The sequence below is a fragment of the Hyperoodon ampullatus genome, assembly GCF_949752795.1.
Source record: "Hyperoodon ampullatus genome assembly, chromosome: 8".
Classification (NCBI taxonomy): Eukaryota; Metazoa; Chordata; class Mammalia; order Artiodactyla; family Ziphiidae; genus Hyperoodon; species Hyperoodon ampullatus.
In genome coordinates, this window is record NC_136921.1 from 85,560,537 (window position 1) to 85,583,161 (window position 22,625).

Sequence of the window (22,625 nt, forward strand, 5' to 3'; positions counted from 1 at the left end):
GGAAAGGTACATTTCCTCCCTTGAGTGAAGCTGGTGACAAGCCAATTATTTAAATGTTGTTTCCAAACTGATTCATGTGCATTGCTCAGAATGCTACATTCTCTTCTGCTTTATTTAACTAAAAATATCTATGCTTGTGTCCAAAATGACTCAGGATGATCTTGAACTCAGGACACAGGTTCTTGTTCTTAACTCCCAAACTGGCCATCCCCATCCCCTCTCTTGCACACCAGACCCCACAAGAAGTGGTTGGGTATCTTCAGGGAGGAATAAGAGATGTTCTTGGTTTTCTCAAAATGGAAATCTTTCCCCTGTTTAATGGTAAATAAAACAGGATGTGAAGCTAGTGGACCCAAAGGCTAGGGGCCCTTCTCCTCCACCACAGCCTGTACCCCAACCCCAAGACTCTCCTGTATGAAGAGGGATTATGTAGTTGCAGAAACTAAACGTTCTGACCAAGCTCCTTGTTTTAATACAGGAGCAAGGACACACAAACTACTATGATTAGATAAACACAAAGACATGGACTAAAAATACCAGTATTGGTTTTATCACTGGAACCGGATAAATCCGTATCGCACTCTTCTCCCCACTCAGTTGTACAAAACTAGACCTTATTTCAGTCCAGTTTCCTTCCATTTATCTTCCTGGGATATCTGGAGTTTTTCTAGTTCTTTAGTCTGAGATGACTCCTTTGCAGAATCCTTTGCAGAAGATAGAAATTGGCTTTCTTCCTGGTTTAAACCTTACTTGTCACTAAAATAAAAAATTTTCAGCTTCCCTTCCTTTCTACATCAGTTTCTCAATTCTGAGTCCCCAGGTCAGTGTTTGGGAGACAGAGAGCCATCCCTTCTCTTGCCACCTTCACCTGCCTACTGCAGAAGAGCCCTGTCCTACTCACATAATAAAATACACCCTGTTCAGTGTTGCCAGACACAGAAAGTGCAGGAAAACTGGTGGTACCTAGGCCAGTTTTGGGCTGGAGAGCTTCACAATCCGTTTCCTTCCAGATGGAGTATCAGAATGAGGGCATTGACGTGACACCCGTGGAGTATGAGGACAACCGCCCCCTCTTGGATATGTTCCTCCAGAAACCTCTGGGACTGCTTGCACTTCTGGATGAGGAAAGTAGGTTTCCCCAAGCAACGGACCAGACCCTGGTTGGTAGGTACCTTTTGTAAAAGGCATATACGTGCAGAAGAGAACTTGGCTACTGGGCTCACGTCATCAAATGAATGTGGTTTAAGGAATCTTTCCTGTGTATTTTGGCTACCCAGTGATTGTGAAAATATAGACCCTGCTTTTAATGAATTGGGATGTTCAGAACATGTCCTGGTAGAATTTGACGGCAAACCTGTCACCATCTCTCAGACCTTGCTCACTTTCCTATTTCTGAAAATGGAAATACCTTTACCCTATGTCAATATCATTTTTTCCACCTTCTGCTCCCTTATTTCCCATAACCAGTACTTTATTCCCCTCCTTTTTCATGTCCTCTCGTATCTCCACCTGGACGCCCAGCCATCTCTAGTCCAAGTTTGTACAGAAGCCCCTGCTGGTCTCCTGGGTTCCAGGTTCATAGTCTCCCCCTCTACCCTGGACATCCCAGCTGATTTAGTCTTCCTAAAGCTACCTTTTCATTAGGTTACCATTACCTATGAAGTGACAGTAAAACACCTCCTTCTGGCATTCAGGGCCCTCTGTGCTTTACCCCTATACCTGTTGACCTGCTCCTCCTTTGTGAATCTTCAGTGTTGCACATGGTCCTGTCTCTCACTTACATTGTGAGATCCTTGGGCAGCAAAGCCCCAACCCTTGCATCCCTTTACTGGTTAGCACAGTTCCTCACACAGAATAGGTCGTCAGTCACAACAAAAGCAAAACTATTTGTAGAGGGAGGAACACGAAGTGTCAGGCCTTTTTCCCAGATGGAAAATTGATCTGTGGGAGAGATTCACTTCTAGGAGTTGAGATTGTCACCCTCAAGTGACTTCCTTTTATCTATAAAATTGTCACAAGTTGCCAAGAGGAGTATAAACCAGGGTTATTTTGCCTTCCATGGAATATCTTCATAGTTCTAAAGCTAATTAGCTGGTCTCCTGGTGGCATCAGTGTTCATTCTAGGAGTTCTCAGAGCAGAGCATGATATCATAGGGAACAGCCTGACACTAAAGACAGCATGAAACAAGTACATGAGAACTCAGTTGTAAATGCCCATCACATGGGGGAATCTTTCTCCATCACTGAACATACAAGAATAATATTAGGCTACTCTGAAATTCCTTATTCTGGGTCATCATGGTTCGAGGAGCACACTTTTGTCTGAAGGACCAAATAGGTCACGTTGTAACTTTTAAACATGAAAATCCACACAGATAAATTTGAAGATAATCTCCGATGCAAATACGTCTGGAGGCCCAAAGGAATGGAGCTGTGCTTTGGCATTCAGCACTTTGCTGGAAAGGTGAGACACGTCAGTTATTAAACCTGAACTTGACAAGGGGTAAGTGTCAGCCGTACCCTGTTTGTGGCCCTCACGAAATTGCTTGCAGGTTCCTTTCTCCTTTTAATTCTTCTTGAATACCTAATCATAATTCCCAAACGTTCTCAGTGGTGTTGTTCACGGAAAGTAGCCTCTGGCAAAGAAGCACTTTCTCTCTGGGGTGGCCCACAGAGCTGCCATCTGCTTCTCACCTGAGGTTTGGCCTGGAAGTGACAGCTCTCCAGAGAGAAAACATATTATAGCTTTTGCAGCGTTTAGTGGTGAATGTTCACATTCAAAAGTCATTTGGAGATGTGTAGGTAATGGAGGAGGGTTAATATCACAGTGGGGCTCAATTTTTAGCACTTCGTAGCCCAAGTGTGTGTCTACAGGGCACCAAAAATGTCTAGATGAAAAGGAAAAAAAAAAAAACTCACTTCATCATCCAGATGTTAAGCTTTTACAACATTAACTGAAATTTCCATTTTTCACCCATTATGCCTGAGTCTCAATTTCAAGTTCCTGAAGCGAATTAGTGAGTGATTGAGGAAATTCTTTCCCCCGGTAGCCAACAATTCATCGCGCACGTTACTCTCAAAGGAGCGGCGTGAATTATGGCTAATTGGTTCTCGCAGGGTCTGCTGAGGCCCTGGGTCCAGAAAATGGATAGGAGCTCAATAAAAGGTATTTCTGATTATTTTGTTGATTTGAGACTTATTGAAATTATTTTTCACATTCACATCATGGCATGGAAATTAATTTTGCCTGATTGGAGGTTGGTTAAAAGGCAGTCTAATACAAGTGAAGAGGTGGTTTTTCCCTCCACATAATACATCATGGTATCTATTTTGGATCTTTGCTAGAAATTGCAATCCAGTTTTCGCTCTTAAAAACTTAGTTTACCTTAGCATTGAAGCCTGACTGCGTATGACATCTACCCTGATCCCCGCGTCCCCATTCTTCTCTGCTCTTCTGCCTTCCATTCCTGTCCCTTTTCTCACACCTCTCTTCCCATCTCTCTGTCCTTTTTCACCTATTTCCTACCCACCTCTTTTCTTCCCTCTTTCTCCCTCTTGTCCTTTCTTGACTTAAAAGGAAAAATAGGATCCTTTTCCTTCTGGGCTCTGTGTCTTTTCCTGAATTCATTTGTCACTCAACACTTATTTCATTGGAACATCCCTTAAAATTGCACTGACCTGGATCCCCTCTGTCCTGAGAACCGAGAACTGCTCAGAATCCCTGAGCCATCACTCAAGTGCCACGAGAACCTTGGGAAGAGTGAGGGTGCAGTGGTTGTGAGCGTGGAGCCAAACTGCCCAGGTTGGGATACCTGCCCACCGCTGTGACACGTGTGGCACATTATTCAGCCTCTCTCTAAGCCTCTGTTTGCCCACAGTAAAATAGAGACAATAACAGTGTTAACCTCATAGGATGGATGCTTCCCATATTGTGAGTGCCCGATACAATTATTCTGATGTGATATATCTTTGACAGGACTCTTCTTCAAAGAATAATTGAACAAGAGGTTAAGATAAACTGGCCTCTCAAAAATTACAATTTCCCCCCCTTATATGGTGGTCTGGGTTTTAAAGCATGGCTGTGTCAAGATGAATTCTATACAGAGGTTGATTAATTACTGACCTCGGACAGTGTTCCTGTGTCGCCAGTGATGGGGTTGGTATTGGCTCACTTGTGCTTTACTATTCGTGTTGCAGGTATTATATGATGCTTCTGGGGTTCTTGAGAAAAACAGAGACACTCTCCCTGCCGATGTGGTTGTCGTACTGAGGACATCGGAAAACCAGCTTCTTCAGCAACTCTTCTCAATCCCTTTGACCAAAACAGGTACTTGGAACCTCCCTGACAGCCCTGGGTCTGATGCTTTTACAAGCTCTGCTGGGGTTTTCCATTTCGTGTCTAAATCCTGCCAGGGCTGCACTACTAACATTTTGAACTTTGAGCAGGTGTAAAGGTCTATTCAGCTAAGTTCAAGAAAAGGAAAGTGATTGTTTCTTTTGCATCTAATTGCACAGCATCAGCCTATATATACTTGTGTACACACACACACACACACACACACTCTTTCTATAACATCACCTCTTAGACTTCTCATTTTCCCTGCCTGCTTCCTTCATTCTTCCACTTATAACAACGTATTTTGGGAATTCCCTGGCAGTCCCGTGGTTAGGACTCCACACTTCCACTGCAGAGGGCACAGGTTCGATCCCAGGTCAGGGAACTAAGATCCTGCAAGACACACAGTGCGTCCAATAAAAATAAATAAGTAAAGCAGATGTTATTATCAGTTTATGCAAAACACTCTAGGATGGTCTCAGTTTACCTAGAATTATTGGGAAGATTATTTCTATTTATGTATTATTTCAAGTACTGGGACTGGGGCCAATCAAAGTTATCCAATCATGGGGTCCTCAGAGATCAGCTGGTCCAACTTCCCACCTAGTCATCGACCCCAGCCCACTGCTCTCCTAACCAACTTGGAACAGGTTTGTCACTGGCCTATATACACAGCCTTTGTCTACTTACAGTCAGCCTCTGTGTAGTTGCTCGGTCAGTCCTCATGCAGGAGCAGGAAGCTAGAGCCAACAAATGGAGCATCCTGGTCTTTGCTGTTTCACCAAGTAGATTCTAATTGGGTCAAGCTCCTTTGATTTATCTGGGACTCTTCTGCCTTTGGCTGGGAAGCAGACTCAATCTTCCCATAGCTCTCCTCTCAAGGGCTTTATGTTTTTGAGGCTATGCCTGGAAACAGCTGCAGATACGCTTTTAAGAAAGGAGGCAGAGAAACCTCTTTATCATTGTTCATAATTTCTTTTTCTTTCCACATCCCTCGTGAAATTATTGGCAGTGTGTCTGGCATGGGGCCTCTGCAAGCTAAAAGAGTGTGGTTGCCAGGCCTGAATTTTACCAGCATGCAGAGGAATAAAAAGCTTGCTTAAGAAAAAAGTCATAATCTACAACGTTTTTTTCATCTTTACTTTGAAACCATGTTCTTAACTTTTTTCAAACATGCTCCTTTAAATGAAAATAGTAGAGTGCCCATCAGAAGGCTTCCCTCCAGCTTCTTCTCCAGACCTCCATTGGGCACAGCCAGGATCTGATTCATTATCAACTTGTGGGAGAGTGGGCAGCTGTGGGCACAGCTGTGGCTCCCTCACCAGACACTCAGGTGTATCAACTCACTAGGTAACTTGTGCAGAAGCAAAGACACGGCCACTTTTGATAGATGTCCTCTTTGAAATAAAATATATCCAAGGGACTTGTTAGCTAGCATTTGTACCCTCCCATAAATATGAGTAATGACTTGTCAAATCTGTTCACAACTTCGGAATTTCTAATTTTTCAACCTTTGGCAAAATAAAAACAAGTTCACAGTCTAGGCCACTGGGTGGCGCTGTGCAAGAAGTCAGGCTCTGCAGCCAGCCTGCTGTTGCCCTTGATCACCTAAAAGCCAGGGAGGAAGAACAAAGAGGTAACCTCCTCTTCTTATTTTTGCTTTTCTCTGAAAGAACTTTCCTCCTGTCTTATAACTCTTTCTGCATCTTGCTTTGAAACTGCACCCCACATGACCTGGAGGAAACAAAAGTGAAAACTAAGACTAGAACAAACATGTTTTCTGGACAAGCTTCCTTGTATTCCTGAGTTGTATATTATGCATAATAATTTCTTTTGAGATCCTTAACTTTCTCTTCTCCACTATACTTTTGAGTATAATTAAGAAGCCACGAATACACGTCAAAACTAGTAAGCATGATTCTGTTTTCTTTTTCTGAAATTATTCATGGAAAAATGCCTTCAATCAACAAACATTTATAGAAGAGCTGCTAATAATAAGGCACTGTATAGGCAGTAAAGGGGCATATAGAGATAAAGATAATGTGGCTTTGCCCTAAATGCAACTGGAACTTTCTTTTTTAAAAAAGAATACTTAATTTTATTTATTTTTTTATACAGCAGGTTCTTATTAGTCATCAGTTTTATACACATCAGTGTATACATGTCAATCCCAATCGCCCAATTCATCCCACCACCACCACCCCCCCATGGCTTTCCCCCCTTGGTGTCCATACGTTTGTTCTCTACATCTGTGTCTCAACTTCTGCCCTGCAAACCGGTTCATCTGTACCATTTTTCTAGGTTCCACATACATGCGTTAATATACGATATTTGTTTTTCTCTTTCTGACTTACTTCACTCTGTATGACAGTTTCTAGATCCATCCACCTCTCAACAAATGACCCAATTTAGTTCGTTTTTATGGCTGAGTAATATTCCATTCTATATATGTACCACATCTTCTTTATCCATTCATCTGTCAATGGGCATTTAGGTTGCTTCCATGACCTGGCTATTGTAAATAGTGCTGCAATGACCACTGGGGTGCATGTGTCTTTTTGAATTATGGTTTTCTCTGGGTATATGCCCAGTAGTGGGATTGCTGGATCATATGGTAATTCTATTTTTAGTTTTTAAGGAACCTCCATACTGTTCTCCAGAGTGGCTGTATCAATTTACATTCCCACCCAACAGTGCAAGAGGGTTCCCTTTTCTCCACACCCTCTCAGCATTTGTTGTTTGTAGATTTTCTGATGATGCCCATTCTAACTGATGTGAGGTGATACCTCATAGTTTTGATTTGCATTTCTCTAATAATTAGTGATGTTGAGCAGCTTTTCCTGTGCTTCTTGGCCATCTGTATGTCTTCTTTGGAGAAATGTCTATTTAGGTCTTTTGCCCATTTTTGGATTGGGTTGTTTGTTTTTTTAATATTGAGCTGCATGAGCTGTTTATATATTTTGGAGATTAATCCTTTGTCCACTGATTTGTTTGCAAATATTTTCTCCCATTCTGAGGGTTGTCTTTTCGTCTTGTTTATGGTTTCCTTTGCTGTGCAAAAGCTTTAAGTTTCATTAGGTCCCATTTGTTTATTTTTGTTTTTATTTCCATTACTCTAGGAGGTGGATCAAAAAAGATCTTGCTGTGATTTATGTCAAAGAGTGTCCTTCCTATGTTTTCCTCTAAGAGTTTTATAGTGTCTGGCCTTACATTTAGGTCTCGAATCCATTTTGAGTTTATTTTTGTGTATGGTGTTAGGGAGTATTCTAATTTAACTCTTTTACATGTAGCTGTCCAGTTTTCCCAGCACCACTTATTGAAGAGACTGTCTTTTCTCCATTGTATATCCTTGCTTCCTTTGTCATAGATTAGTTGACCATAGGTGCATGGGTTTATCTCTGGGCTTTCTATCTTGTTCCATTGATGTATGTTTCTGTTTTTGTGCCAGTACCATATTGTCTTGATGACTGTAGCTTTGTAGTATAGTCTGAAGTCAGGGAGTCTGATTCCTCCAGCTCTGTTCTTTTCCCTCAAGACTGCTTTGGCTATTTGGGGTCTTTTGTGTCTCCAACAATTTTAGGAGTTTTTGTTCTAGTTCTGTAAAAAATGCCATTGGTAATTTGATAGGGATTGCATTGAATCTGTAGAATGCTTTGGGTAGTATAGTCATTTTCACAATGTTCATTCTTCCAATCCAAGAACATGGTATATCTCTCCATCTGTTTGTATCATCTTTAATTTCTTTCATCAGTGTCTTATAGTTTTCTGCATACAGGTCTTTTGCCTCCCTAGGTAGGTTTATTCCTAGGTATTTTATTCATTTTGTTGCAGTGGTAAATAGGAGTGTTTCCTTAATTTCTCTTTCAGATTTTTCATCATTAGAGTATAGGAATGCAAGAGATTTCTGTGAATTAATTTTGTATGCTGCGACTTTACCAAATTCATTGATTAGCTCTAGTAGTTTTCTGGTGGCATCTTTAGGATTCTCTATGTATAGTATCATGTCATCTGCAAACAGTGACAGTTTTACGTCTTCTTTTCCTATTTGTATTCCTTTTATTTCTTTTTCTTCTCTGATTGCCATGGCTAGGACTTCCAAAACTATGTTGAATAATAGTGGTGAAAGTGGACATCCTTGTCTTGTTCCTGATCTTAGAGGAAATGGTTTCAGTTTTTCACCATTGAGAATGATGTTTGCTGTGGGTTTGTTGTATATGGCCTTTATTATGTTGAGTTAGGTTCCCTCTATGCCCACTTTCTGGAGAGTTTTTATCATAAATGGGTGTTGAATTTTGTCAAAAGCTTTTTCTGCATCTATTGAGATGATCATATGGTTTTTATTCTTCAATTTGTTAATATGGTGTATCACATTGATTGATTTGTGTATACTGAAGAATCCTTGCATCCCTGGGGTAAATCCCACCTGATCATGGTGTATGATCCTTTTAATGTGTTGTTGGATTCGGTTTGCCAGTATTTTGTTCAGGATTTTTGCATCTATATTCATCAGTGATGATGAATGACTATAATCCCTTCAGATATTTTCTCTGGTACTTTCTCTCTCTCCTCTCCTTCTGGGACCCCTATAATGTGAATGTTGTTGCATTTAATGTTGTCCCAGAGGTCTCTTAGGCTGTCTTCATTTCTTTTCATTCTGTTTTTCTTTATTCTGTTCTGCAGCAGTGAATTCCACCATTCTGTCTTCCAGGTCACTTATCCATTCTTCTGCCTCAGTTATTCTGCTATTGATTCCTTCTAGTGTAGTTTTCATTTCAGTTATTGTATTGTTCATCTCTGTTTGTTTGTTCTTTAATTCTTCTAGGTCTTTGTTAAACATTTCTCGCATCTTCTTGATCTTTGCCTCCATTCTTTTTCCAAGGTCCTGGATCATCTTCACTATCATTATTCTGAATTCTTTTTCTGGAAGGTTGCCTATCTCCACTTCATTTAGTTGTTTTTCTGGGGTTTTCTCTTGTTCCTTCATCTGGTACATAGCCCTCTGCCTTTTCATCTTGTCTGTCTTTCTGTGAATGTGGTTTTTGTTCCACAGGCTGCAGGATTGTAGTTCTGCTTGCTTCTGCTGTCTGCCCTCTGGTGGATGAGGCTATCTAAGAGGCTTGTCCAACTGGAACTTTCTTTTACCATCACTTTCCATCTAGAATTGGGCACTAATTTATCTCCTTATGACGATATTTGCCTTCAGACTTCAGTTTTAAAGAGACTGTGTGTCTTGTTGAAGGTCAGAATATTAATTAAGCTTCTAAAGGTTAAAAGCTCCACAATCTATATTTTTTGGTTTTCTTATATTATAGCCTTTTTATTATTATTATTAATTTATTTATTTATTTTTGGCTGCATTGGGTCTTCATTGCTGCACAGGGTTTCTCTAGTTGAGGTGAGCAGGGGCTACTCTTCGTTGCTGTGCACGGGCTTCTCATTGCGGTGGCTTCTCTTTGTTGCGGAGCACGGGCTCTAGGCGTGCAGGCTTCAGTAGTTGTGGCTCGCGGGCTTTAGAGCGCAGGCTCAGTAGTTGTGGTGCACAGGATTAGTTGGTCCGCAGCATGTGAGATCTTCCTGGACCAGGGCTCAAACCGGTGAACCTTGCATTGGCAGGCAGATTCTTAACCGCTGCGCCACCAGGGAAGTCCCTGTATTACAGCCTTTGAAAGTGGGAAAACCTGGACAGAAATAGGTTCTATTATTTTTGCTAAAAATGCAAATACTTGTTTCCAGCACATACCATTTCAGAAGGGCAATGTAGCTGTGCATCTCAGCATGGTGGCTGGCAGCAAGGTCCCACGCATCCTAGCATTTTGGAAAAGAATATGCTAATATTTTCAGCGCATGAGAAACTATTTTCTTGGTTATTTAAATTTTTATTTATCCTGCTTCAAACCCTTAAATACTTAAACAAGGCACTAGTTCAGTGAGCATACATATTATGGACAATTACTTTACAAATTTCTTTTAGGGGATGAACTACAGAGAGGATGGAGAAAGGTCAAAGTTGGGAAAACTTGGAGGCTATTAACCCCAAACTTTAAAAAGAGGTCCAGGGTTGGGCTCCTCGATTTCGAGAGGAGAGACCCCTAAGGGATGTTGGCAATGCTTTGGCTGCTCGTCTTGGTGGTGGCTGCATGGATTTTGCTCTGTAATGTTCATTTTGCTGTACATTTATATTTTGTACACTTTTATACACATGCAATCTATTTCACAATAATACTTCTTTTCCCCGAAGGATAGAGAAGAATCTTAAAATGCAAAGAAAAACTTTAAATTTCTTTATCTAAGGTGTCCTGTCCAGTTAAGTTCAAGTGTCCTGGTAGCCAGACTCCTGCGCTCCTTTGCTTTCAAACACAGGCGTCAGAGAGCCTCCAGCTGACATTCCTTGAAAAAAGTCAGCCTCCTTTCCTGGACTGCTGGGCGGGTGACAATCCCTTCGTTGGTGGATATCGAATAGAAGTATTGGCCCTTGGTTTAATCTCTTATCAAGGTTAAGAGGATTAACCTCTGAGTATGTTTGTGTAAAACTGTAATATAAAATCAGAGAGAGTAATCCAGTTGGCATTTTCAGGTTTCCTGTTCCCACCTTCCTGTTCACGTTCTACATCCCCAAACACTGAAAAGGGTAAAGAACGTGGAGCATGAGCTCTTGGGTCCAAGGTGGTCAGCTTCTCCCAGGGTGCTGCAGCTCCCTTCCCAGCAGCCGTTTCTGCGGGCGCCCAGCTGCGCCTGGTGGTGGAAACATCTCTGCCTGAAGGGTGTGTTCTCGTTCTGAGATGCCCAGTGACCATCAGGTAAACGGAGGCAGCTGTAGTCAGGACGGATCCTCTCTGTTCCCCTCTCTGCTTTTGCGACCACTCTTTGACCACTTCAGACATGTCAAAATTTTCTTTGTAATCCTTCCTATTAACAGGAGATTCTCTGAAGACTTTATATGTGAAAATTTGATGTGGCAGCAACACTGCTTTCCAACCCTTCAGCTGGGACTTTTCAAACTGAATGATGGAGGTAGAAAAACATTAAAAGGAAAGATGTTATAACAAGGTTTCATGGCCTCTGTTTTCCTGTTGGGGGAATGTTCCACTTGCTACAAGTAAACTAGAGAAGAGTTCAAAAGGCTCAGGGGAGGAAAGAGAAGAGGAGGTTTCAAAAGGAGCTTGAAAAATCCATTTCTGTCTTTGAATCGTGAATTCTGACTTCCAAATAGGAGTGTGGGGTTTTAAAGGAGTTAGGAACTTGGGAGAAACTAGAGAAAACAGGAGTACCACGGAGGGGATATTCTCTGAGCCTCAAAGTCTGGTTTGGCTTCAGAATCTGGAACTGAATTTTGTCTCTCTTGCCCTCTTCTGTCTGAGGACTCTCAGGTTTCTCCCTTGGAATTTGATTTGCAGTAAAAATCAACAGTAAATTTTCTGTCTTGACTTCCGCTGGTTTCCCTTTTTATTTGAATGGGGAGTGGAGGCAAGACGAGTCCCCACCCTGTGGCTGCAAAGCTCAGTAACACCTTCACTACTGAAATCCTTGCCGTGGATGGTCTGGTCCTGATTCTGTAACTCCCCAAATTAACGGCATTAAGCTCTTAAGAGGATGCCTTTTTGTAACCATCTCTAAGAGTTTTCATTTTCCACTGACGGCTGCTCCTGCATCCTGGCAGTTCAGCACATGAGTCTGGCAAGATGAGCTGACTCTAAGTGACAAAGTTCCAGGTCACAGACAAGGACAGTGCTCCGCTCTTCCTGAACGGGAGAGGCGCGAATGAGCCAACTCTGTCAGGGAGCCTGGCGAGTCAGTTCCTCCTTGTACAGAGGCCTGCCTCTTTCTTCTAATTTGGGAGTGCATCTCAGTCAACAACCAATATGTATTTATAATCTTTCTAGATCTGGTGCCTTCTAGAAGGAATAAAAGAAAATCCCAGCCAGAATAGTCAGTGACAGATAAAGAGAGCAAAATCCTAAAATGTTTAAGGGATGCACAACAGGCATGTAAATCAATAAATGGGGGCAATATAAGCCCTGTATCTATACAAGTAAAAATATCAGTAGAAGGAGAAGTCATGGAAATATCATGGTTCAATGTGGAGAAAGTTCTTTTAAGAAACGTTTCTTGGAAGAGATTTTTTTTTTAATAGGAGACTAGAGAAAAATTGAATGTAAAGCCTGGTGTGATGAGGCATTCTACGCCAGGGTCTACAGCCCTGGAAAGGAGAGGGAGGTGGAAGTGGGATGAGTAAGTGAACAGGACGGGGAGGAAAGGACTCAGGGCAGAGGGAGGGAAGCAGGATGGATAAATGATGATGGGCTCCTGATGCTGATCTGAAATGCTAGGGGTGGTCAGGGTGGGCTCCTGAATGGAACAGCTTCAGGGTGAGAAAGAAAAACTTGAACAGGGTGTTAAAGACTAACTAGAGAGAACCAGGTCCTATCTCCAAATATGGTCACCTTCTCAGGTACTGGGCATTAGGACTTCAACATATGAATTCGGTCATGGAGCGGGGGGACTACAGTTCAGCCCCTAACAGATCCCTAATTGCTGAGGGAGCTGTTCCATATGAGCCCCCTTACCAGGGGGGCATATGGGGCCACCGCCTTTCCCCATAAAGCCCAGGGACTGTTGTGTCCAGCCAGAGAGGGTTTGCAGCCTCACCCAGTCTGGAAAGAGAGCTCGGCCCTCGCCTTTTTCCTCCTTCCCCCTCCCACACCAGAGCAGCTAGCCCAGAGCAGAGGGGTGAGAGAGAAGACTGCTTCAGGCCATGATGGTATCAATCAGCCTGGAGGGAAAGGAACAGTGGGAAAAAGAGCTTTGACTTGAGACGATATTAAAGGTTAAAAATAAATAAGAAAGAATCTTCAAAACCAGAAGTAATCTTTAATAACAGAAAATATCTGAAAATCTGTGAAATGGGCTTAAACATAGTTAATGGAGCTGCCATCCTCACAGAAAGGTGAGGGGTCAGCAGGGGTGGGGAAGTTACAGGAAAAAGTGGAACTGTTTCTTGTTTATCCCCAGTGAACTGAGATGCTTCATTATGCTGATTTCATGCTCGAGGCACAGCAGAGAACCACAAAGCTTTCTGTAGGTGAGACCCTGGGAGGCTGGCAGATTCCATCAGTAGCTGAGGATTCCTCCCAGCACCAGCCCAGAGTGGGTGAGAGTCAGATTCTTGTCTCAGGAACAGAGCAAATGACACCAAGGGTTACTCAGAAATAGTGGAAATAGCAAATGTTACTCACATGGGCTCCTCATCTCCAACAACCTACCATCAGAGCTGTGCAATTCAGTACTTCGGGCTACCCAGCTGTGCAGTTGTGCCTCATGCAACCATCTTGTGTACTTGGGAAGACTGTGAGCTTCATGAGAACAAGGACCATGTCTTCTATTTCATTTATATACAGAAAATACAGTCACGACAGTTCACAGGACTTCACTGTTCCATGCCATTGCTTCTGTCCCCCGCTCCCACCCTCATCACCACACCTTCCATCCCTGCCCCTTCCCTGCCTCCTAATCCTTTTTTCTTCCTCCAAAACTCAGCCCTAACATCACCTCCTCCAGGAAGTTCTTGGTCTGGGTTGGGTGAGATCCCTGGCGCCACTGGGGTGTAAGTTCCACGAGGACAGGATTTTGTCCGTTCAGTAGGATCCTCTTTCTAGCTCCTGGAGAGGCGCCTGGCACATACGAGATGCTCAGGAGAGTCTGTCTTTTCAGGCAGGGAGTGTACTCTGTGAACGGAATTTCCTTGTGGTCTTGAGAGCACTTGCAATGTAGTTGGGTCATCCTGATTTATGGTGCTGGCTGGGAGCCCACCAGCCTGAGAGATTTATTTCAACAAGTTGTGAAATCCAGAGCTCCACCTAGAATTCCATATTCTGAATCTGGGGAGACACGCGTGAAGCCCTATTAGGACTCAGATGCCAGAGAAGCGCAGATAGAATCGCAGCTACATCTCTAGCATTTGAGATTGATTGCCGGCCCCCTTCCTGGTGGAGTGGACAGGGTGGGCTTTCCCAGAAGCAAACAGCACACGCACGTGCTGTAAGTACTTTGCTGGGAAGCCCGAGATCCATGTACTTGCTCAGAAACGTGGGTACCCTGGGGACTCTGGGTGCCCGTGTGGTCGCACTCCCTTCTATTACTGCCACAGCCAACTGGGAGGACCAGCCAAGAGACCTCTGCTGCCTCTGTGAGGCTCCATGGGGAGCAGTGTCCCCTTCTGCCCTTTGACAGGCTGGAGGGGAAGGCAGAGGGTCCTGGCAACCGCTGGACCATTCACACCTTCCCGCATCTCCCTTTGTTAATGGTTTTCAGCCCTTGTCTAGAAGAATCTTTGATTTTCTTTGCTAGGCTTGTTGAGGACAAAGTGTATGTGTGGTGTGGTTGTGAGGTAAGAGATCATCTCTTGAAATTCTTCTTTTGGTTTGTTTTTTCGAATCCCTGAATGCCTGTAGGTTTTGAGTTTGTATTCTCCAGGTGCTGGGTTTTTTTTGCTTATTTGTCTTTTGGTTCAAATATAAGCAGCTTAAATGTTTCTTTCCTTTTAAAACGTCTACCTGCAGTTTCTTTCACCCAGTCAACTGTGGTGGAATAAAGAGCCCTGGGCTATAAGTCAGGAGACAGGCTGAGTTTGACCTGGGTTGGTACTTTGCACCCAACGGGTTTAATTCAGTTTTCTGAACTAGCTTCCCATCTGCAAAGTGAGGGCTTTGCGTGAAGAAGAACCTCTCAAGTAGAAGGAAGCTTACGGTCAAACAGACCAACCTCTAGTAATCCCTAGGCCAAACTTTCAGTCTGGAGTTACTGTGGTTTGAGAGCTCTCACTGGCTCTCTGTTGTTCATTGGTCTATTGCACCATGCTGTCCAGTGTGATATAAAATGGTCTATTCATCACTTTTTTTTTTTTTTTTTTTTTTTTTTTTTTTTTGCTGTATACGGGCCTCTCACTGTTGTGGCCTCTCCCGTTGTGGAGCACAGGCTCCGGATGCGCAGGCTCAGCAGCCATGGCTCACGGGCCCAGCCGCTCCGCGGCATATGGGATCCTCCCGGACCGGGGCACGAACCGGTATCCCCTGCATCGGCAGGCGGACTCTCAACCACTGCGCCACCAGGGAGGCCCCCCATCACATTTTCAAAAGTAAAAAGAAGCAGGTTGTCTTAGACCATTGGGCTGCTATAACACAATACCACAGACTGCGTGGCTAGTAAACAACAGAAATTTATTTCTCACCGTTCTGGAGGCTGGGAAGTTCAAGATCAAGGCACCAACAGATTTGATGCCTGGTGAGGGACCATTTCCTGGTCCATAGTTGGCTGTCTTTTCACTGTGTCCTCAGATGGCAGAAGGGGCGAGGGAGCTCTCAGGGCTCTCTTTTATTAGGGCACTAATCCCATTGATAAGGGCTCTGCCTTCATGAATCAATTAACTCCCAAAGTCCTTACCTCCAAATACCATCACATTGGGGGTTAGGATTTAGCATATGAATTTGTAGGGGGTGGGGAACACAAACATTTAGTCTACAGCACAGACAACATTAATTTTACTAATATATCTTTACTCAACATATCAAAACTATTACCGTTCAATAAGTAATCAATATAAAAATTGAGATATCTTACCTTTTTTCTTTTTTTAAACTAAGTCTTTGAAATCTGGTGTGTATTTTTTACTTACGGCACATCTAGTTTGGACTAACCACATTTCATGTGTTCTGCAGCTACCACGTTGAATAACGTGGTGGCTACAGAGAAGCGCTGCCCTAGCCACAGATGTGCCTCATTCCTGCTCTCAAAGAGAATTGCAGAAATGCCAAAGAGCCCTTCTTGCTGGTCCTTCCAAAGAAAATAAATTCTTGTTTCTTCATAAAATAATATTTTACTTCATTCAGACTTCAGCCTATTTCCCAGTATGTGAGAAAAGTCAGTGTTCTGGATTTGCAGAGTTCCAGCACAAGCTTGTTGAAAGTTCCCTTGGCTCTCTTTGCAGAGATAGAAAGGTCCCATATCATCAGTATCAAGAGCAATGTTTTCCCAAGTGTGTTTCATGAAACTCTAGGTTTGTGGGATGTGATGAAGTGTGAGGTAGAGGAGAGATTTCCATGGTCAAAAAGCGGGGAGGGGGCTTCCCTGGTGGCACAGTGGTTGAGGGTCCGCCTGCCGATGCAGGGGACGCGGGTTCATGCCCCGGTCCGGGAAGATCCCACATGCCGTGGAGCGGCTGGGCCCGTGAGCCATGGCCGCTGAGCCTGCGCGTCCGGAGCCTGTGCTCCGCAACGGGAGAGGCCACAGCAGTGAGAGGCCCGCATACTGCAAAAAAAAAAAAAAAAAAAAAAAATGCGTGGGGAATACTAGGTATTAAATTCCATAAGCATCTTTACTGCAGAAATATCAAGAGATGGCTCTCCTGTACAGGGCTTCTGAAACCAGGAAGGTGCTTTTTTGCGAAAAGCATCTTGAGGGTCAAGAGTCAAGTGGGACTTACTGAGGCATTGCTGATCAGAAAATTTTCTTCCTGAGTCTTTTCCAGGGCAGTCTTCCAGTGTGGATCTTAAATCCATTTCCAAAAGTTCTTCATGCTTTCCTAGCTCTAGGGACCCTGTTGCTGCTGTGTCCTTGAAAGACAAAAACCAAAGTAACCTTCACTAATGAGTTGTAATAATGGCTCTAATATTGGGAAAGTATCTGTTCTGAATCAGATCCACTATCTTTCCTCAACACATTTTAATACTTTTTTCATAGCTCCTAAATGTGACAGTGAATGTACATTTTATTTTTAAGTGGCAGTACATTTGAGGGCCATTTTATTTCTTTAATGATCTTGTCAAGTACAGCAAATATGGCAGCTTTGATTTTTCAAATGGTCAGAAATGCAAGAAAAACAAATTCTGCTTCTCTCACCAGAATCCTTCTTATTCATAGAGAAGAAATATGTTCCCATTTAAGATGAAAGGTTCTTTGCATTTATTTCATAGCTCATATTGAGGAAAAGTCTCAAGGCCATTTACGGTTTATTATTTCATCCCACTACAAAATCTCTTTATCATGGGGCTTTCAGGTCATCCTCCCTCCTCCCCACCTTACTAAAAGGTAACTCCAGGCACTTCAAATAAAGTGAATTAGAAACAAAGCCATCATAATTATAATCTCTCTACTTAGAAATGGATCACAACTTAATGCTTTTTTCCCCAGGAATTTGGGTCATGTTAATAAAAACTATTTTTCTCTTTAGAACACAAGACCAGCTTCTAACAGTCTGGCCCATATGTTAGAAGCATATAAAAGTTAATCATTTTGCTCTGGTGCCAGCGTGTTGTGTGCGAAGAGAAGCTGTAAACCACAGCTGTGTGGAGTAACAATTGTGAACTTTACTGGCTCGCACATGTGAGATGTCAGTAAACTAAATAAAATGTCACTTAACTTTACTGGCGAGTTGGAAGTGGGAGAGGAGCGCTAAGATTTTATTAAGGTTTGCATTTAGTAGAGTGGTTCCATTCTTTACGTTTCACAAGGATAGTTCTAGTTACACAAAACCCAGATCAACTGTTTTCCAGATGATTAGGTTTGGCTTAGCCACAAGGATAGTGATTGCTGGGTAATCAATGGGAACTGTGTGCAGTTCACCTGGTTTGGTATGTAAATGACTAAAAAATTCAGACATCATCTAAAATCAGTTGGGTTCAATCAGTTTGATCAGGCAGCAGTCCCCTCAGTTACTCAGGGGTTTCCTTTGAATGTGGCCAGAAACCCTGAAACAACCACAGAATCTTTAATTAGGCCATCCTAGTTGATGGGCCCTCTCAACATCACTGCTCATTGCTCTGCACAGCAGATATCTGACCTTGGGCCGTAGGCTTGTATACTCTTTGCCGCCATTTCCTTTCCTGGTGAACTGGGGACACGGCTCACAGTGTTGTATTAAATAATTCATTCTATACACTTAGCATAGTATCTACTACATTGTAAACATTCAATAAATGTTAGTATTTAAGTATTGTTAACTCTTTGCTGATCTGGAGCAGAGGGACAAATATAGGGCAAAATAAGTGGATTTCTACATGTATTTCCTTATCTCTGATGAATTGTTTTAAAAGACAGTAGATAATATTATACAGTACTGTGGGTTCTCCTCCCTCCCTCCCTCCCTCCTTTCTTCCTTCCTTCCTTCCTTCCTTCATCTCTTTCTTTCTTTTGAGAGTTTGTGATTTCTTTGTTTTAAAAATAGCACCTTAAGAATATAGACAGGAAAGAATAAAATACACCCTCAAACCTTAAATCTTCAGTTTATTTACTTTCTTTTCTAGTCATCCAACCCAACATTTAATGAGTTCTAGGCAATAGAAAATTGGATAGTCTATAAAACTCTGATTAACCGAAATCCCTAATTAATAACGTTTTATAAATCTCAAAATACATGCTGAAGAGAAGGTCACTAACCTGAGTCAAGTGATTTAGCTTGAACTAAAACTCTGTGGCCAACTAGGACCTCTAGGGGCTCCACGTGGCTCTAATCAAATCCCCTAGACCAGCAACATCTACATCTCCACTCGCCACTGAAACTCTGTTAACTATAAATTTAACGGGAACACTTTATTCCCAAAACTCAATAAACATTCATCCAGCCTTCTGGATGATGAAACCCAGATACTTAGAAGGCAAGTAACTCATTCAAGCCCTCCTAACAAGTAAGTGACAGAGCTGAGACAAACCCCAGGTGGTTCAACCCTAGAACTCACAATCTTAACCACTTCACCTCTGCAATCCAGGCCTCAAATAGCTTGAGCAAAGTTTCTGAAATATGAAGGGAGAGTGGTATGGCCAGAGACCAGCAAAAAGTTCAGGGTACGTGGAGGGAAGTGAGGTGAGCTGGGGCTTGCTCCTAGAAGGGCATTGGATGTCATGTTAAATAAAATTTAATGCCACACATTTTATTCCTTCACTCATTCATTCACATATATTTATTGAGTGCCTACTATGTGCTAGGTTAATTATGCTAAACACTAGCTATAAAGTGGTAGATAGAATGGGCTTAGTGCCTGCCCTAATAGAGCTTAGACTCCAGTGAGGAGTCACAGACACAGTGTTAGTTAGCTTCATGGGTAGCTTTCAGTGTCACATCAAGGAACATCTAGGCATTCTTTAGAAACATGTAAATCCTAAATCTATTTCATTCAGGCTTATTACTCATCCATGGTGCTATTGAATACACTAACTCTGTAGAATGGTTCACAGTCAGTTGCTATTTCTTTGGAATAATGAGCCATAGTGTTCTTGGATGACTGAAGGAAGCATCTGTGATACTGAAGTTTTCCAAGAGATGGTAGATGTGATCCATCTATAGAAGGCAAGGATCTACTGTATATAGAATAGCTAACTAATAAAGACCTACTGTATAGCACAGGGAACTCTACTCAATATTCTGTAATAACCTATATGTGAAAAGAATCAGAAAAAGAATGGAGATATATATATATATCTCCATTCTGTTTATATATATAACTGATTCACTTTGCTGTACACCTAAAACTAACACAATATTGTAAGTCAACTATACTCCAATAAAAATTTTTTAAAAAAAGAAGGCAAGGGTAGAAATCATCTTAAATGTTCTGGTACATTGTAGCATCTTCAATAAACTTTTTTTTTTCAGCATCTACTATATGTAGGGCATTTCACAAATCTTCTAGCAGGTGCTAAAGAAATTTTTTTTGAATTAATGAATGGGAATAGAAATTCTTAGTGCCTGACTTCAGAGACCATGTGACCTATATAAGGAAACAAAGCATTTCTAAAGATAAATACCAATAGAAGGTAAAATATTTGCACTGATTTAAAAGGACTCAAAAGGGCTCAGACACAAGTGCACTAAATAACTGCAGCCTCTAGAATTAGCACAGAATTGTGATGCTTGTAGAGTTCCTTCATCAGAGGAATCTTTTTTTGTTGGCCTTTATTCTCAGTAAGGTCTATTCTTTAAAAGAAAAGTCAGTAATTAATTGCATCCCAAGTCTGCAGGATAAGACTTTAATTTAGGAAGATTTGGAAATCAAGCAGTTATTCTGGATGCTATGCCACAGTTCTATAAAGCCAAGTTCTCAAAAAAGCAATGTCTGTACTTACGAAATAAAACTTACGTTAACTGCATCCTTCAACACCATGACACATATCAGGTTCAGTAGAAGAATCTTTCTGGTCAATGCCATTTTATGAACTGGTAAAAACAAACAAATCTGAGAGAGAGAGAGAGAGAGGGAGAGAGAAAGAAGAGAAGAGAGAAAAGAGAGAAATATTTGGTTGTGTTTGTGTCCAAGAAAACCTGTGGCAGTGTAGCTCAGATGTGAGTCACGCTGGCCAGTTAGGCATGTTATAAGCTTTGCTTCCTATAGAGTGTTGCATTTCTCAGTATGCCTGTCCTTTCTTTCTGGATTCTTAAGCTGCTTCATTTTTTCTCAAAGAGATACACCTGAATGTTCAGACTAGGTCCTTTAAAAAGGCGCTAGGTGATATGAAATAGACATTCCTTGAAAGAAAGCAAAAGAATTGGTAAGTGGGAAAATTATACTTGGATACCTACAGATCAGAAGTTAACCTTGAATGCTTTCAGAATCTCAATCAAAAAAAGGTTTATATAAGTGATGATTGCATTCGTATTAGCACCCAGCTTTTCAAAATGACTGATATTTGCTAATATGCAAACTGAAAGGATCGTAATTTTTTACTAAGAGAATACATATTATGAAGATGTTGAAGATGTTGGTGCAGAAAGAATTCAGCAAGAGGCAGAGTGACAGGTAAGGAAGGAGTTTATTAGTATAGGACGCTTGTGAGAGATACGAGCAGGCAGGCAAGGGAGTGCCACCCCAGGAACTTAGTGGGCTACAGTTTTATAATCAAAGGAAAAATGAGGAGTGGGAAAAGACCACTTTTTTTTTCCATTCTTGAGTAGACTTCAGGCTTCCATCATCAGCTCTTCCTCCACGTCGGGCAGGGGAGTATTTTGTCCCTACATGGTCAAACTGGGACTGTCATGGCACTATGGAAATGGCCCAGAAGTCACTAATACGTACTAAAATATGGTAAATCATCTCAGGTTTTAGTATAATGTCATCTTTCCCTATAATTTTGTTTTTAGTGCATGCAGAGGAGCGTGTCCTAGGAATCATTAACTTATCTCACTGGGCAGGATGTGGGTCTCATTCCTCCGTTGTCATATTGTTTGGGGGCATGTCTCATGCTTCTGTTGCATGGTTTTGTTGCTAAGCAAGCCCACTTGGTTTAGTTGTTTAGCAAGCCTGCTTTCTTGAGTGATCATTAACTTACAGGGGTCTCCTATACTTTTTTCTCTACTTACAGTCCGCTAGTGGGATTAACTGTTTAATCACCTACTTTGTTCTTTTACTCTGTCCCTATCACCTTGAATTGCTTAATCTTAAAAACATTGTTGGTGGGAAGCAAAGAACTATACCTCTGTCCCCTCGCTCATGTGCTAAGGAAGAAGAGTGATACGCAAATTAGAGATCTGAATCAGCTTACTTTAGTCACAATAGCAAGGGAAGGAGGAGGAGTAACTAGAAAGAGATGACAGAAACCGAGCCGTTGTTAGCTGCTCATGGCGAGCAGCTGTGAAGAGAACGCTGGCAAATTAAATATCCAGGCCTCCATCAAATCATTACTTAGGCTTCCTCCGTTTATCTAAGCCACATTGTCATCACCGTCCCCCCGCTTCCGTTGCCTGCCAAACTGAAGAAATAACACATCATGCAGATTTTAGTTTTATTCTCTGTATTTTGTTCTTTCTTATTTTCTCCACCTCAGCAATCTCTTAAAATGTATTTCACAGCCTTAGATAGACCTTCAGACCTGAATGGAAGCCCAACACTATTCAACCTTTTTTACTCCAGTTTGCATCCACAGATATTTCTCTTACTCATGTGCTTGTTGGTCAGCTTGATGTTGCTTTTTTATTTAAAAAAAAAAAAAAGACTCTAGGTTTTAGAACAGTTTTAGGTTCTCAGCAAAATTGAGAGGAAAGTACAGAGATTTCCCATATACTCTTTGCCACTTTACTTGCACAGCCTCCCCCATTATTACCATCCCCCACCAGAGTGGTACATTTGTTACAGTTGATGAATCTACATTGACACATCATCATCACTCCAAATCCATTATGGTTTACATTATGGTTCACTCTTGGTGTTGTATGTTCTGAGGGATTGGACAAAGGTATAATGACATATTCATCATTATAGAGTCATACAGAGTATTTTCACTATCCTTAAAATCTTCTCTGCCTTGCCTA

The 22,625-nt window shown here is 41.9% G+C and overlaps 1 protein-coding gene across 1 annotated transcript in view; it reads left to right on the forward strand.

The window, feature by feature from the left end:
• The window catches only part of MYO3B (myosin IIIB), a gene marked incomplete at both ends in the record, with an annotated part of 382,371 nt that overhangs the window by 192,579 nt on the left and 167,167 nt on the right, over positions 1-22,625 (forward strand). The window contains 3 exons of the mRNA XM_079709748.1: positions 1,011-1,164; positions 2,376-2,464; positions 4,198-4,327. Of these exons, the coding sequence (XP_079565874.1) occupies positions 1,011-1,164; positions 2,376-2,464; positions 4,198-4,327 (373 nt within the window). The remainder of the gene's footprint in view (positions 1-1,010; positions 1,165-2,375; positions 2,465-4,197; positions 4,328-22,625) is intronic.